Genomic DNA, 15,671 nt, shown 5'->3' with positions numbered 1-15,671 from the left:
GTCCCAGTTTCCTTCCCTTCACTGTTGGTTCCCTATATATTTCCTTTATTTCACTTTGCATAGCCTTCACTTTTTCCTCCATTTTGAGACCATACTCAACCATTTCTATAAGCATCCTGATTACCAGTGTTTTGAACTCTGCATCTGAGAGGATGGCTGTCTCTTCATCACTTAGTTCTATTTTTGGAGCTTTGATCTGTTCTTTCATTTAGCCATATTTTTTTGTCTCGGTATGGCTGTTGCGTAGTAAGTGGCAGAGCCTTAGGTATTCACCAGAGCGATGCAACCCATACACTACATGTAGCTCTGTATATGGGAGAAGGGTCCAAGAGGGAACAGTGCTGCTCACTCAGCTCTTGGCTGGCTTTCAGTTACTTCCCCTGCTACCAACAAGCAATGTGGGCCCTTCTGGTACTGATTCCTGGGTGGGTGGTTTTGTGTATGTTCTAGGACCCTGTGGGTCTCTCCAACAAACTCTCCTGTAAGTCTGGGAGTTTCTCCTGCCACTGCAACCCCCACAGGTTTTTACGCTTAGAGGTTTTGAGGCTTTATTTCCCCACACTGGAACCCTGGGTTGTACAGTCTGTCTTACTTCCCAGTTGTTATTTCCGGTTTATCCACATGCAAATGTGGGACTGCTAGGTCCGCCAGCCACCGCCTTCCCATGAATCCTCTCTGCCCCTGCTGCACAGCTCCACCCCTAGAAGTTCTGGTTATTTTTTATTTTTAAATTTGTTGTTGTCTCTTTGGTTGTGCAAGAGGCAAAATGTTATCTACCTACACCTCCATCTTGGCCAGAAGTCTCCTGTTGATGGATATTTAAATTGTGCCCTTTTTTGGTTACTGTGAATAATGGTACGATGAACATGAGAGTATAGGTATCTCTTTGAGATAGTGACGTCATTTGCTTTGGATAAATACCTAGAAGTGGGATTGCTGGATCATATAGTGGGATCATATAGTGGTTCTATTTTTAATGTTTTGAGGACCCTCCATACTGTTTTCCATAGTGTCCATACCACTTTATGTTTCCACTAACAGTGCAGAGGAGTTCACTTTTCATTAATATAACTGTATTAAGTTCCTAGTTGTATTTCATTAATATCTTAAAAATGAAAACTTTTAGATAGAAAAAAATTTCAGTAAAAGTTTGAATGAGTAGAGACTAAATGGGAATTTACTGTGTTCTATATACTTCAAAGCAAAATGGGTTATTAGACTCATAATGAGGCCTGTCCAGTGCTAAACTACAAAGTACATATATTTTTATGACTGTAAATCAGTTTATACCTTTAGCTTGCTCCCCTGTGAAGAAGCTATGAGTTAAAGTAAAAAGCAACTGGATGGGATAAGGATTCTAGATCCTCTTGTGTTACCAACAGTTACCTTGAACATGTCACTTGTAGGCTTCTGTGTTCTGTTCTATAAAATGAGGGATTGAAGATGTTGATCAGATAAGAAAAGTATGAAAACTTTTTATACACAGTGAGGTGTGTTGTAAGCTAAAGGTACGTGGTAGAAAATCATTATTTTGTCCTGACTTATTTGGAAATTAAATGAGCAAATTTCCATAAAGCTCCTTGAATAGACCTGGCACATAGTAAGCATTCAACATTAGCTACTATGAAAATGGAGCTAGTGATGACATAGCTTTGGTACTAAAATACTCTGTTTCTGAAAGATGTAACTGAACTGCTTTAGCATCTGTACAAAAAAGTAAGATTCTTTAAATAAGTCCATGTTTTTATTTTCTAGGATCAAATCTAAATCGCTGTGGTTTCCGAGGCTCTTCATACCTGGGTATTCCATTCAATCCATCAAAGGTCAGTTCTCTTTGGATCGGGAGAAAGGAAGAGGGAAGTGGGGAGATTTCAGTGAGAAAAAATACTAAGAAAGGATACCAGAAGAACCAGGCTTCTATGTTTCAATACAGCTACATACTGTCTAATGTATACTACAAACTGAAACTCTTTAAGTGAAAGCTATACCCACCTTACTTCCTGGAAGAATGCACAATACACATACACAAAAATTATGTCTGTCTTATATCCTGTGTGTGTTTATAAATTATTGGTAATTTCCTGGAGAGAATGAAATTAAAGCATTCAAGTGCTTGATACTTGCTATCTAAGAAGCCCATGCACTTATATATGCATTAGAGAGGGACTTTACAAATGGTTCTCATTTCTTAGTAAAACAAAAACAAAAAACAAACTTACTATAGCAGTAACTAAAGACCTAGTAGTGATGAATTTGTTGACCTTCGTGGCAATAGGCAGAATATCTTCAGGGTTTTATCCAGAGACTTTGGTACCAGCACACACAGATGTAGAAAGCAGTGAGTCCTAACAAAGTGAGGAGCTTTTTTCTTTAAAGAAGCAGACCCAGAATAAGCTTGGTAGTGTTTCATCTGCACACAAAATACCAATTTTTTTCTACAGTGTCAAGCATAGAAAAACTTCATCATTTTGTCAAGAGGGTTCACAAAATAGGAATTCCTTCCTTATGAGATCAATTTGCTTTTACATTGGTTACAAGCTGTTATCTGGCTGCATTCGGTGTGTCAAGGTTTATATCCAGTGGCAATCTGAAGGCAAACAGCATGCTGCCAGTTTTCCTATACTGTGCTTCAAAATTGAGAAATAAATAGTGATTTTAGAGAAGGTGACATGATTTGATAGAGGCACTGCTGAAACTTTTTTCTTCTGCCTTAAGCTATAGACCAACTTGCTTGTGTCACAGTCATGAATTTGCCATGGCGTTTTCAATCATGTGTGCCCATTGCTTTTAGCAGGGAATCTAAAAACAAAGGAAATATAAAATACGAATATATATAAAATTGAGGTTTGTTTTTCTCATTCAGATATCTATACAAATTAGTATAGACGTTTTAATTTTACCTATTTACTGAAATTATTTCATAAAATAAGCTTTTATTTCATTTTACTAATTAAGATTGTATTAATTTTAAATTCAGAATCCTGGAACAGCCCATCCTTATGACAGTGGCCACATAGCAATGACTTATACTGGCCTTTCATGCTTAGTTATTCTTGGAGATGACCTAAGCCGAGTAAATAAAGAAGCTTGCTTAGCAGGTTTGAGAGCCCTTCAGCTGGAAGATGGGAGGTATGGGTCATTCCTTCTTACTTTTTCAAAGAAAAATCTTTTTAAGCTGAAAAAAATGAATATAATTCTATGCTACTACCTTTTAAAGTTTATCATAAATTCTTATTAATCTGGACTTTTATTCCTTTGGTGATAGGAGGAGAACAGGATGAGCATTGAATACTATATTCCAGTATAGGTAGTTTTCTTGATATTTGCAGAAGACAGAAAAAGAAGTTAATGAGTTTATTAATATTTGATGTTTGTGTGGTATATCCAACTAAAGAAGAATTTTCCTGGAGTTTTAAGGTGAAACTTTTTAAACCCAGGAAGTTATAAAGCAGTATTGTTAGTGTCTAAAGAAAAGACTGCAAACAAGTCCTGCTGTGTTACTATTTCTCTGTCCCATCTACTGTTATCTCTATTTTCCTGACGGTATTTTTAAAATGCTGCTCTTGATGAGGGGAAAACTAATGTCAACATATAAGATAAATTGCCATTAATTGGAAATACTGTAATACTAAATAGTTACCTGAGCAGGCACATGTGATTAATTTCTCAATACTTCAACATAGTCTTTGTTTACTGCCACCTTATCTTTGTTTGTAAATGAAGGAATAGATAAGAGATACAGTCCATTACCCCTCTAAAATTAATTAAGTAGGTGAAAAATTAAATTAAAACACTGATGAATTAATGGTTATCTATATATAGTTAGAAGAAATTTCACATATCAAAACCTGCTATTAACTGTTACCATTTTTCCCCCCATTGTGCTGTAGCTGTTTCAGGCTGAGAACAAAACTTTGGTGGCATTTGGGAGAAGTAACTGTGGTAGTGTGTAAAGCTACCCAGAAATCAGAATTTTAGAGTAATGATTTAGAGATTATTTTAGATTATTCAAGTTAATAGTTCTTTATTGAATAATGCAAGTAGTATATGGTTTTTAATCCATATTAGGTTTTTAAATCTGTATTTGTGATAGAATAAAATTATAAAACAGTATTATTAGTAAATCTCATTGTTATTTTCAGTTTTTGTGCAGTACCCGAAGGCAGTGAAAATGACATGCGATTTGTATACTGTGCTTCCTGTGTTTGCTATATGCTGAACAACTGGTCTGGCATGGATATGAAAAAAGCCATCAACTATATTAGAAGAAGTATGGTGAGTTGTGTTGCTAAATTGACTTTTTTAATGTTATTATTATTGGTATATTAGGGCTGCAGTTTAATGCATGCCTCATCTCTTCCAGCAAGAATATGGAAATAAGGACAACAAGATTGCTTTTTGGGTATGTCATGTATCAGAATAGCCATATAGAAATAATCTTCAAGGACGGATTGACTCTTTGACCATTAAAATTTAAATGTTACCTGATGGTATCTAAAGAGTCAATATCTTTTTCAGAAGATTTGTCTGCCTTAGAAGCAGAAAAAAAAAAGTAAAATCTCAAAGGCAAATATTGATAGTTTATCCTAGCAAGGACCAGTGGGGAGCCTTGACCAAGCATAATGGAAAATGATGGCATCCTTGGTGAGATTATTCTCATACTGCATGTGAGGCATGAGTTCCTTAAGCCATTTTGACTTGTAAGACCCAAGTGTAACAAGGTTAACTGGACTGACAATAGAGTTTTTGAATCACGTTTGGTTTCTTAGTCCTTTGTTTTAGTCTAAGGTTTATTTTAAGGAGAATACCAAATATATTATTTTTTCATAGAACACAATTTAATCTTTTTATTAACAGCTGTAAGAAAATCTTAGTCTCAGCTAGAATTATCTTTTGCTGTACTGTTTAGTCTCATATAAAACTAGAGAAATGGAAGTGTTGCTTCCCAGGTTTATTATTTTCCAAATAAGAAATTTTTTACTTTTATAAATTAGAGTATTTTTGGCTGTTAATTTAACTCTTTTACTAGTCAGAATTTTAAAATGAAGATATAAATTCTCAGAGAAATGAAATTATTTTTAACTGAATGTGTGCATGTGAATCAGTTTATAGAAGGTACAAATAGCACAGATTTTTAAAAAGCTTTGGAGGCAGAAAGAACAAACCTATAAAGGAGTTTTAAAAGGAAAAGAGATTTATGTTATACACAAGGGTGGGTGATATGAATTTTCGCATGAATATTAAAGAAGTACTATTTTTTTTTTTGGTGCATTGTATTTGGAGGTACAGATGTTGATCTGTTTATTTACTGGTAATGTTAACTTGGATCACTTGGTTAAGTTAGTGTATGCCAAATTTTTCTTTGTACAGTTAGCATTTTTCCCTTTGTAATTATTGAGCATCTCATTGTGAGATATTTGGAGACTATATCTTTTAACTACTAGTTAATATTAGCACTAGTATTATGCATTGATGATTTTCCAGTTCTCTCATTTCTTCTGTAATAATCAATTGAAATGTTGTTACCAAAAGTTTTTCCTTTGCCCCTTTCTACATTTCACTGTGGACTCTAGATTCTTATTGTATTCAAGGTTATTATCTGCTACTGTTATGTATTGTGCTGCTCACATTGTCCCAGATTTGGCCATTGAGAAACCTTTCATCAGTCTCTCTGCATTTTTGACATACCTGCTTCATTCTTTAAGCATCTCCTTGCTTTCTGGCAGAAGATATTTCCAGGTTCATTGTTTGCTTTCTTAGCCTCAGGCCTGGAGTCGTTTATTTCTTCAAGGAGCACTGGTTTTTCTTATTGGAGGGTGTTGTTTAGAAACCAGGATTTGGGCACTGGATGTGCTCATTGGTGTGGGGATATCATTGCTTCTAGCCCCTTCCTCAGCAGGCAGAGCTAGAAAATGTATGTATGTATGTATGTATGTATGTATGTATGTATGTACACAGATACCCCCTTACAAACATCTGTATCTATTTCTATATCTATTTCTATATTAAAAACCAGGAGTCCATACTGATACCTCAGATTTCAATCCAACATCTCAAGGTTCATTTTAATCTTTCTTTTTTCATTTTAACTCCCTTCTCTGACACTGATAAACAGGGCTCCATTATCTAGAATGATTCTTTTTGTTTTAAAGCTTGAGGTTATATGTTTAAAATATATTTTAAAAAGACTTAGCTCCAGTTGGTGTGGTTCAGTTGGTTAGAGCATTGTCCTGTAAACTGAAAGGTCGCAGGTTTGATTCCTGGTCGGGGCACATACCTGGGTTGTGTTTTTGTCCCGGGTTGGGGTGTGTATATAAGAAGCAACCAATCGGTGTTTCTCTCTCACATCGATGTTTCTCTCCCTCTCTCTCCATCCTTTCCCCTCTCTCTAAAATCAATAAGCATGTCCTCAGCTGAGAATTGAAATAAAGAGAAAAAAGGCTTAATTTCCTTCTTTTATTTCCCCCTTTAGTATTCTGTTATTTACTGGAAAAAACAATTAGGTTCGGTTTTGTTTGGGTTTCTTTTTAGGACACTTCCTACCCCCACATATACACACATACACTTTGTTGATTTTATATATTTCTGTGAAATATTAACCTGGTTCTGAAAGTCAGAACTATACAAAAAGGTATATTAAGAGATTATAACTCTTGGGAGCCTCCAGTCCTTTCAGTATTCCACCCCCATTTTCAACCATGTTATTTACCACCTTATTCCCATGCACTCTGTGAGCAGCCATTGTTATTAATTTTGGGGTTGTCTTTCCTATGCTTTTTGATGAGCAGATATGTATATTTTCATTTCTCCTTAAATTTCTTACTAAAAGGTACTGTACCATAAATACTTTTTTGCAATTTGCTTTTTTCACTTAACAATATAGCTAGAAAATTATTCTATATCAGGTCATGGAGATTTTCCTCATTTTTTTTTTACAATAATTTTACAAAAATACTATTCCATTGTGTACAAGTGCCATAGTTTTATTTTTGGTTTTTTGTTTTTACTATTCTACATATAGAATACATATTTTCCAAGTACAAACAGTGTTGAAATTAATAACCTTCTGCATATATTGCTTATTATTATTCAGGATACATCTTTAGAGTAAATGCCTAGTAGTTGAATCACTTGATCAAAAGACAAAGACATATGTAATATTATTAGATGTTGCCCATTTTCTCTCCAAAAAGTATGGGCTAATGTATGTCCCCATAAGTGTAGAACAGTGCCTATTTCCATATAGCCTCACAGATGAAATATGTTTTCTTACTTTGATTTTTACCAATCTGATGGGTGAAAAAATGATATCTCAAATGTATTTTTAATTTGCATTTATTTTATTATGAGTAAGAGTGACCATTTTCTTAACTCCAGGCCTATATAAAACAAGGCCATAAACCATATTTAGCCTGCATTCCTGGTTTGGTGATCCCTACTTCTAATCTGTTATTTGGCTTTTTGCTGTAGGTATTCCAAATTTGTGTATGTTCTTTCTTTGCTTATCTTTCATATCAACCACTTTCTCTCTGACCCTTGTTTACTTCTTTATTTTAAGAGAATTTTTATTCTCTTGGCTGTTCTTAGTCTTTCTTTAATGTCTGTTATTGTGTTTCATTTGAAACTATTATTCTTTAGGCATCCTGTAATTTAGTCTTCTTTACTCAGCTTATTTGGTCTTTTTCTTCCCTTTCTTTCCTGAAATCATTAATTCTCTATTTCTTTTTACTGATTTTTTTTCTGTTTTTCATTTAGAATTTTCTTTTTGTATTCCCAGTTGCTTGTTTGAGGACACATAATTGACTTTGGGGTGCTGTATGAATTTTCTTCTGCTTTATCACTCTTTGGGGGAGGTAGAAGCAGATTTTCATATACTAAGATGTTTTCATTTAAATTGCTGTGTCTTTAACTTAATTTCTTTGCATAGACTTGTCTTTTCTTGTTTACTCATTTAGTGTATTATTTTTCCTTACAAGAATTTTTAGTTTGATTGCTAATTTTTCAATGCAGAGAAACAAAGTTTGATTTCTTTTTTATTTTATATAGCCATTTTATTTTTAAAGTACATTTTGTTGATCATGCTATTAAAATTGTTCCATTCCTTTTCTTTCCTCTTTCTCCCCTCTGCCTGGTACCCTCATTCCCTCCAGCAATTCCCTGCCCACCTTAGTTCATGTCCATGGGTCATACATAAAAGTTCTTTGGCTTCTCCATCACTTATACTGTTCTTAACCTCCCCCATTCTCACCACCACCACCCCACTGACAACCCTACAAATGATCTCCATATCTATGATTCTGTTCCTGTTCTAGTTGTTTGCTGTTTGTTTTTGGTTTTTTTAGATTTGTTGTTGATAGTTGTGTTTATTGTCATTTTACTGTTCATAGTTTTGGTTATCTTTTTCTTAGATAGGTGCCTTTAACATTTCATATAATAAGGACTTGGTTATGATAAATGCCTTTAACTTGACTATCTGAGAAGCACTCTATCTGCCCTTCCATTCTAAATGATAGCTTTGCTGGATAGAGTAATCTTGCCTTTCATGACTGAACACTTCTTTCCAGCCCCTTCTTGCCTCGAAGGTTTCTTTTGAAAAATCATCTTATAGTCTTATGGGAATTCCTTTGTAGGTAACTCTCTCCTTTTCTCTTACTGCTTTTAAGATTCTCTCCTTATTTCTAATATTGGTAATGTAATTTTGATGTGCCTTGGTGTGTGCTTCCTTGGGTCCAACTTCTTTGAGACTCTCTGGGCTCCTGAACTTCCTGGAAGTCTGTTTCCTTGGCCACGGTGGGTAAATTGTGCTTCATTATTTTTTCAAATAAGTTTTTCATTTCTTGCTCTTCTTATTCTCTGTCTGGCACCCCTATGATTTGGATGTTGGAACATTTAAAGTTGTCCCAGAGGTTCCTAAGCCTCTCTTCATTATTTTGAATTCTTGTTTCTTCATTCTGTTCTGGTTGAATGTTTATTTCTTCCTTCTGGTCTAAATCATTGATTTGAGTTCCAGTTTGTCCCTTCGCTGTTCGTGCTCTGTACATTTTCCTTTATTTCACTTTGCATAGCCTTCACTTTTTCTTCTATTTTGAGACCATACTCAACCATTTCTATAAGCATCCTGATTACCAGTGTTTTGAACTCTGCATCTGGTAGGTTGGCTATCTCCATTTTGCTTAGTTTTTTTTCTTGATTTTTGATCTGTTCTTTCATTTGGGCCGTACTTCTGTGTCTCAGCACACCTATTACATTGTAAGGGGCGGAGCCTTAGGTATTCACCAGGGCGGGGCAACCGACATGGATGCATTGTGGTGCTGTGGGGGAGGGGTCAGAGAGGGAACAAAGCTGGTGCTCGGAGCTCTTGCCTGGCTTTTAAGAGACTGACAGTTTCTTCCGCCACCACAACCCCCACAGGTTTTTACAGCCAGAGGTTCTGAGGCTTTATTTTACCCAGGCTGGAACCCTGGGTTGCGTGGTCTGTCTCACTCCCCACTTGTTCCTCCCAATTTATCCACACATGAATCTGGGACCACTTGGTCTGCCAACTGCCTTGCGGTGGGTCCTCTCTGCCCCTCCTACCAGTCTGGGTGAATTTTTCTTCTTTAACTCCTTGGTTGTCGGGTTTCAGTACAGTTCAATTTTACTAGTTGTTTTTGTTTTTAAATTGGTTGTTTCCTTCTTTTGCTTGTGTGAGGACACGAAGTGTATCTACCTATGTCTTCGTCTTGTTCAAAACTCCCGAAGTTTAACATCTTTAATGAATGTTGAGTGTTTTTTGTTTTTGTTTTTGTTTTTTTTCTTTTTTAGTGTTGGTGGGGTTCTGAGTTCTATGATATTCTGGTGGGAGAGAGGTTTTATTTCCCAGGTATTTGAATTTTGCTCTTTTGAGTTTCCCTTTGTACGCTGCCACCTTGACGTGCACTCTCTTAACTCCCTTCCCTGAAGTCAGTGCTCCGAAGTCTTTCAGTTCAGGCAGTTCTCTCTTGGCATGGTAGTGCCAGCCTGTAATAATGTTTGTGCAAGATGAAATGATACAGAGTGATCTCCATCATCAACTGGAAAAATTAGGGTTGTTTTGTGACCTTAACAATTTTTTTCTAAAACACTGAAAACTCTTTTACTGTCATTTATAAATATATAGAGGATTTTTTAATGGTAAGACCAGTATTTATTTAGTACACTGTAATTTAAAACATTAGCAAGATTGAGAAGTTAAGTATTTTCTTTGTAAAAACATTTATCAAGAGTAGTTTAGACAGTGCTTTGCTCCTTCTCATATGGCTTACAATGTGGAGTGGAGCAATCATCTTTTCTGTCTTGGTAAATGATCATGCTGCTTTATAAGTTTGTATCAGCTTCTAACATTTTATCCTTTGCATTTTCATTTTTGTGCTATATCTCTAAGAGTTTCTTTTATGTGAAGTTTTTTGCCATTATCACTTTTTAGAATATCTTTATTCTCTTCATCACAACCACTTTCTTCACCCATGTAGATGTTTGGCCTTTACTTCGTTGTTCTGACTGTAGCACTGTCAGCGTTCCCACTGTGCTTGACTTCACTGTCACTTCCAGTGGTATTGCTCTTGTTTTCTTTACTGCACTTTCATCTTTGTAGCCATTGTCATAACCTCTTTTGGCTGTGACTTTTTATAAATTGTCATGTGGGTTTATCACTAGGAGAAGGGGACAACACAACCACCCACCTGCTGTTTCTGTGTGAACTGAATAACGTGCAGTGACCAAACTACTAACAGACTTTGAAAAGAGTGATATGATTGGTCACTTGTCATAATGCAAATTTATTATTTATGTAGTGATTTGTGGACTGAGGAGCTATCAGGAAGTTTATATTTTATGCAGTTGCTCATAGTTAGTGTACTGTGGTTTACTGAAATTTGAGTCATACTGTGTTATTTAAGCCATGACACCTCGAATTTGTGCAGACGAGAACTGTGCAAAGCAAGGACTGCCTGTATTTCACACTTAGGGTGAAGTCTGTCTTTCAGGTAGTGAGTTTAGATTAGTCTCAGACCTGCCACTAGCTCCCCTCCTCTGTCTTCCTCAGGATTTTTCAGGTTGCCCTTGCTCTCTGCAAACTTGTCAAGAGTGTGAGAGATGCCTTACTGGGATTTGATGTTTATTTTTCTATAAACAGGTGATTTGAAGCTTGAGCATGTCTTCCAGCTTTGCTAAGGTTTCAATTTTATATAGTTGTATTGTTTTGATTTGTTATGATATGGGGGGGGGGCGGTTAAATTTTAGGCAGTCACCATTATCCTGAGCTACCCAAAAGCCTCAAGATAGATTTTTGTGTTTATAATGTGTTTTTAGTATAAAATCTTTACATCTTCCTTAAACACGTATATTCTTACAAGTGGGAGAGGAATGAGAGTTGAGTCTTTTTATCAGGTAGAAATGAATACAAATAAGGCGCCGTCATTGAACACTCTACTGTCAGAATGTGCCTAAGGTATGCATTTAGTAATTGGGTGTGGTGAGTAAGACAAGAGCGGGTACTTGAAAATGCCTATATCTACTACTTTGTGGAAAAGATATAAAGGAGAAATAAAATTAGATCAAGCAACAAAAATTTAGTATATTAACAATTTAATTTATTATTATTTTCCTATTAAACCAAACAATGTTTTTCTTTTTCAGTCCTATGACAATGGGTTGGCACAGGGAGCTGGACTTGAATCTCATGGTAAGGCATCTTAAAATAAACATGTAGTTTCTTTAAATAACATCATGGCATCTTCCACATGGAGGACCCCAGAAGTTTGTTTCAGCTCTTTGTTCAGCCTGACCGTCTTCTTTCTTCTCTCTTTTGACACTGTTGTGCCGATTTGAACCTCTTCTAGGTCAGGAGTCATTTATAAACTATTCAGACAAGAGTTTTCATACAGTGTTTTCTAGTAATCTTCTCAAGTGTTAGCTGTACAATAGTATCTTGGGGTATTATGTCTTTATTTTTTTTCTTGAGGTTTTATTTATTTATTTTTAGAGAGGGGGAAGGGAGGGAGAAAGAGAGGGAAAGAAACATCGATGTGTGAGAGAAACTTTGACCAGTTGCATTTCTCACACATCGCAGCTGGGGACCTGGCCCACAAGCCAGTCATGTGCCCTGGGTAGGAATCGAATCAGTGACCCCTCGCTTTTTAGGATGATTACCCAACCAACTGAGCCACACCTGTCAGGGCCTTGGGATGATTTCTTAAAACATTGTTAGAAAATAGGTTTCCATCTTTGGCATAACACTAAAAGGCTAGATGCAGAATATTAAACCTGAATCAGTGAATTTGTAAAAAAGTAAAAAAGTTTTATTTACCTTCCTTAATGTAATTATCCTAAATCATAGTCATGAAACATTTTGTTGCATAACATGTGTTCAATATATTGATACAATCTCTCCTTTCACATTTTCCCCCACTTTGGGCACAACCGAAATATAGAGATAATAGTCACTTCTTTGCCAGCACATCAATAGCCTAAACTCTTTTGTATTGAATATTTCCACATAGAAATAAATAAGCTTTCATGTTCCCTTTTTAAAAAGAAAGGCCAAATCAAGCAGGCTCTTGGAGTGAACTCCTTATTTCATCTTCATCGCAGCAGTTTTTTTTTGTGTTCCCCTGTTGTGCCCACCCCTCTCCCAGTGAGATAGAGTGGGAAGACCAGGTCAGTATTCAGGTCTCATCCCTGACATTAGCTGTGTGATCTTGGCTCCTCACTTAGTATCTCTAAAGGCTGCCTCATGAAGAAGTAGAAAAAACGGTTTGTTTGTTTTTAAGATTGTTGTTAGAATTATAAGAGATATGAGGTAAAATGGATTATAAACTATAAAACATGTATTAAAAGATATTTTTAGTATATGTTCCTCAATTTCATACCCTTGGAACCTTGTCCTATCAGGTATCTTTTCAGTCTCTCACATCTTACTCCCTCTTTCCATGTAGGTATTTGTAGAGTGTGTCACTAAGGGCTGCATAGAAGACTGTCTTGGATTTCCTCTGAGGCCACACTGTAATTAGGACATCGTTAATTCTTGTGTGTGCCTGCGTCTATCTGAAATTAGCAGTGAGGCAAGCTGGAAATAGCAGTTATGTCACTGGTCATCACCACCTGCTGAGGAAGGATACACTTGTCATTACATGACAAGAAAATCTAGCATTTGTAAGAATTTCTGAGAAGATAGGGTCTGCTGCTCACTCTTGTAAAGGATGTTAATGGGCATACTGGCCGAGGGGAGCTGGTAAGGTTACCAGTATAGGAGACGTGGGACAGGCGCTTGTTCCCAAGAAATTGGGGTTACATTCTCTGGGATGTGAAACAGAGATCTGCTCAAACATGATACTCTCTAAGGGATCCTGTCAGGAAAAACTTGCTGAGTCACACAAGCAGTGATCTTGAGTCAGTATGACTTGCCTGGGATTGAACCCATCAAGATCATCAGTGATGGACTGTGGTTCATGCCAGAAAGCTTCCATTCTTCTTTTATCTCTAAATTCAGTATGGTAGGTTGGAGGCCTAAAGCCCTAGAGGGGGCTTCCCTAACCATGGTGCTCCAGTTTATTGATGTACCACAAATGGGTCCTAGGTGTGCCAAGCTGTTGCTCCCTTAGCTTTTGGGACAGCCAAGCAGGACCTGGGTGTCTGGAGACCCTGGTAAAGTGGCCTCTGACCAGGAGCAGCCACCTCAGGACACCTCGGTATGTCCTACAAATATCAGATATTCTTGTTCTTTTGTGTGCTCTGAGGTTAAATAAAGTCCTTCTGGGTTGGTCACCCTGTGAAGTCATTGTACACTCCCATTTTCTTCTTTCTGTTGTTAATCTTTTTAGAATAGTGGTCCAAATACACTGTTTGCCCTTCTACAAAAATAGCTTGCTATTTAAATTTTTTGTATGAGCCTTCAGCAACTTGGGGTTTCTCTTTTAAAGTCATGAATAATCTTTATTTCAAATCCAGTGTCTCTTTCTCATTCTTTATCTTTAGTGAAGCATTTGAAGGTGTTAACTTCTTCCCCTTTTTTCTTGGGATACCACATTCCTCTTTTCCCACTTCCTGACAAGTTGTTTCTGGTTCCTTCACCATTTTTGTTCCTCATGCTGATCTCTTTACCTCAGTCCAACTTTCTTCTTTTTTTTATTGTATTTTCCAGTACCATTTAATGCCCTTATTTCCCCTCTCCCCTCTGCCAACTTTCTTCTTTTCTGTGGGTAGTTCCATCTTTCTAAATCTCAGGGCTCTTGTACTTGCTCTTCTTGTAGAGAATCCTCCATCCCCAGCCCTAGCATACATCTGGCTTTATTTCGCATCCCTTTAGATCTGGGTTCAAATAATTTTGGATAAGCCCCCTATTAAAATTGCAAACCACCCACATACATACCCCCTATTTAGAATCACAAACCAACCACGTATACACACCCTGTCCCTTATTCCCCTTTCTGGCTTCATTTTTCTCCATGTCACTTACTTATATCTTAGCGGTTTGTTCACTGTCTCTTCACATGACATAAGCCTCATAAGAACAGAGATTTGGTCCTGTTCTATTCACTGCTGTGTCCCGCACACCAATAACACATGTGGCACATGGTTGGATGAACCAGCAGATGGTTCTTTATCAATTATCCCTGTGTTGATGTCACTCAAACTGTTTTTCCAAACATGTGGTATTGCTTCTGAGCTGTATAGTTCCCTTTTCGTCTGCCTGCTAGGCATATCTACTTTGCTGTCACTTCAGCATCCCAAGTTGCACATGTTTAAACCATTGTTTTCCTCTTTTCTTCCTCCTAAGCCTGTTCTTGCTATTCAGGAAGGTAGAACTGCTACTACTAGATCTCCTGATTTTTCAGAGAAGCCAGAAATCCAGAATTTTTGATGAATTATCTCTTGTTCTGTTACTGTGTGTGTGTGTGTGTGTGTGTGTGTATGCGTGTGTGTAATTTGCTACATGTATGTTTTGTCCCCCATAATTTACCAGTTTATAATGTTTGATCCACAGACTGAAAGGAAAATAATTTTTCTTATTTAGCTGCTTCTGTGCCAATTACCATTTAGTCTCATTTAATCCTCATTCCAGCCCTCTGAGGGTAGTCATCTTTGTATTAGATTCAATCAGAGAAGCAAAATCACTATGAATATTAAAGAATAAGGAATTATTACAGGAATAAGATTTTACACAGTTGCAGATGAAGATGGAGGAGGAGTAAGAGGCTGAAATAAGTAGTTGTTGGACTGGGAAAAAGTCACTGACAAGCCCTTCTGAAGCCCTGATACAGGTGGGCAAGGGAGGCCTTGCAAGGGAATCTGGTAAGCCAGGTCCATCCAGCTGCCAGAATGGTGGAGTCTGTGGAGGGCTGTTGCTCCTACATCCGTTTATGAACCCTGTGTCACAGGGGCAAGAAGTAAGAAGAATTTGTATTCCAAGTATATGGGAGCAGAAGGTCAAGCAAGAATCTACCAGCACCTCTGTCTTTGTCTCTTACACCCCTAGAAACAACCAGGGCAGTGGCTGCTGCTTCACTTCCACCTTACCAATCCTACACAGATTTCTCTAACTTCAGGCCATACAGGAAGTTCTGGCTTAGACAAGTTAATATAGTACAAAACCTCTGCAATAATTGTTGTCATTTACTCAGAAACCTTCAATAATTACAGGCTGAAGAGTATGT

General features: G+C 36.9%; 1 protein-coding gene across 2 annotated transcripts in view; it reads left to right on the top strand.

Annotated features, from left to right (window-relative positions):
- Positions 1–15,671, top strand: part of PGGT1B (protein geranylgeranyltransferase type I subunit beta) — a 57,329-nt gene that overhangs the window by 22,832 nt on the left and 18,826 nt on the right. For both annotated transcript variants that reach the window (XM_045838139.1, XM_045838141.1), the window contains 4 exons: positions 1,756–1,823; positions 2,978–3,129; positions 4,143–4,275; positions 11,656–11,701. In XM_045838139.1, coding sequence (XP_045694095.1) covers positions 1,756–1,823; positions 2,978–3,129; positions 4,143–4,275; positions 11,656–11,701 — 399 coding nt within the window. The remainder of the gene's footprint in view (positions 1–1,755; positions 1,824–2,977; positions 3,130–4,142; positions 4,276–11,655; positions 11,702–15,671) is intronic.

The sequence above is a fragment of the Phyllostomus hastatus genome, unplaced genomic scaffold (genome assembly GCF_019186645.2).
Source record: "Phyllostomus hastatus isolate PE091 unplaced genomic scaffold, TTU_PhHast_1.1 phas_contig_254, whole genome shotgun sequence".
NCBI classification, from domain to species: domain Eukaryota; kingdom Metazoa; phylum Chordata; class Mammalia; order Chiroptera; family Phyllostomidae; genus Phyllostomus; species Phyllostomus hastatus.
The sequence above is the reverse complement of the archived record's forward strand: the minus strand, read 5'-3'. Positions and strand labels throughout refer to the sequence as shown.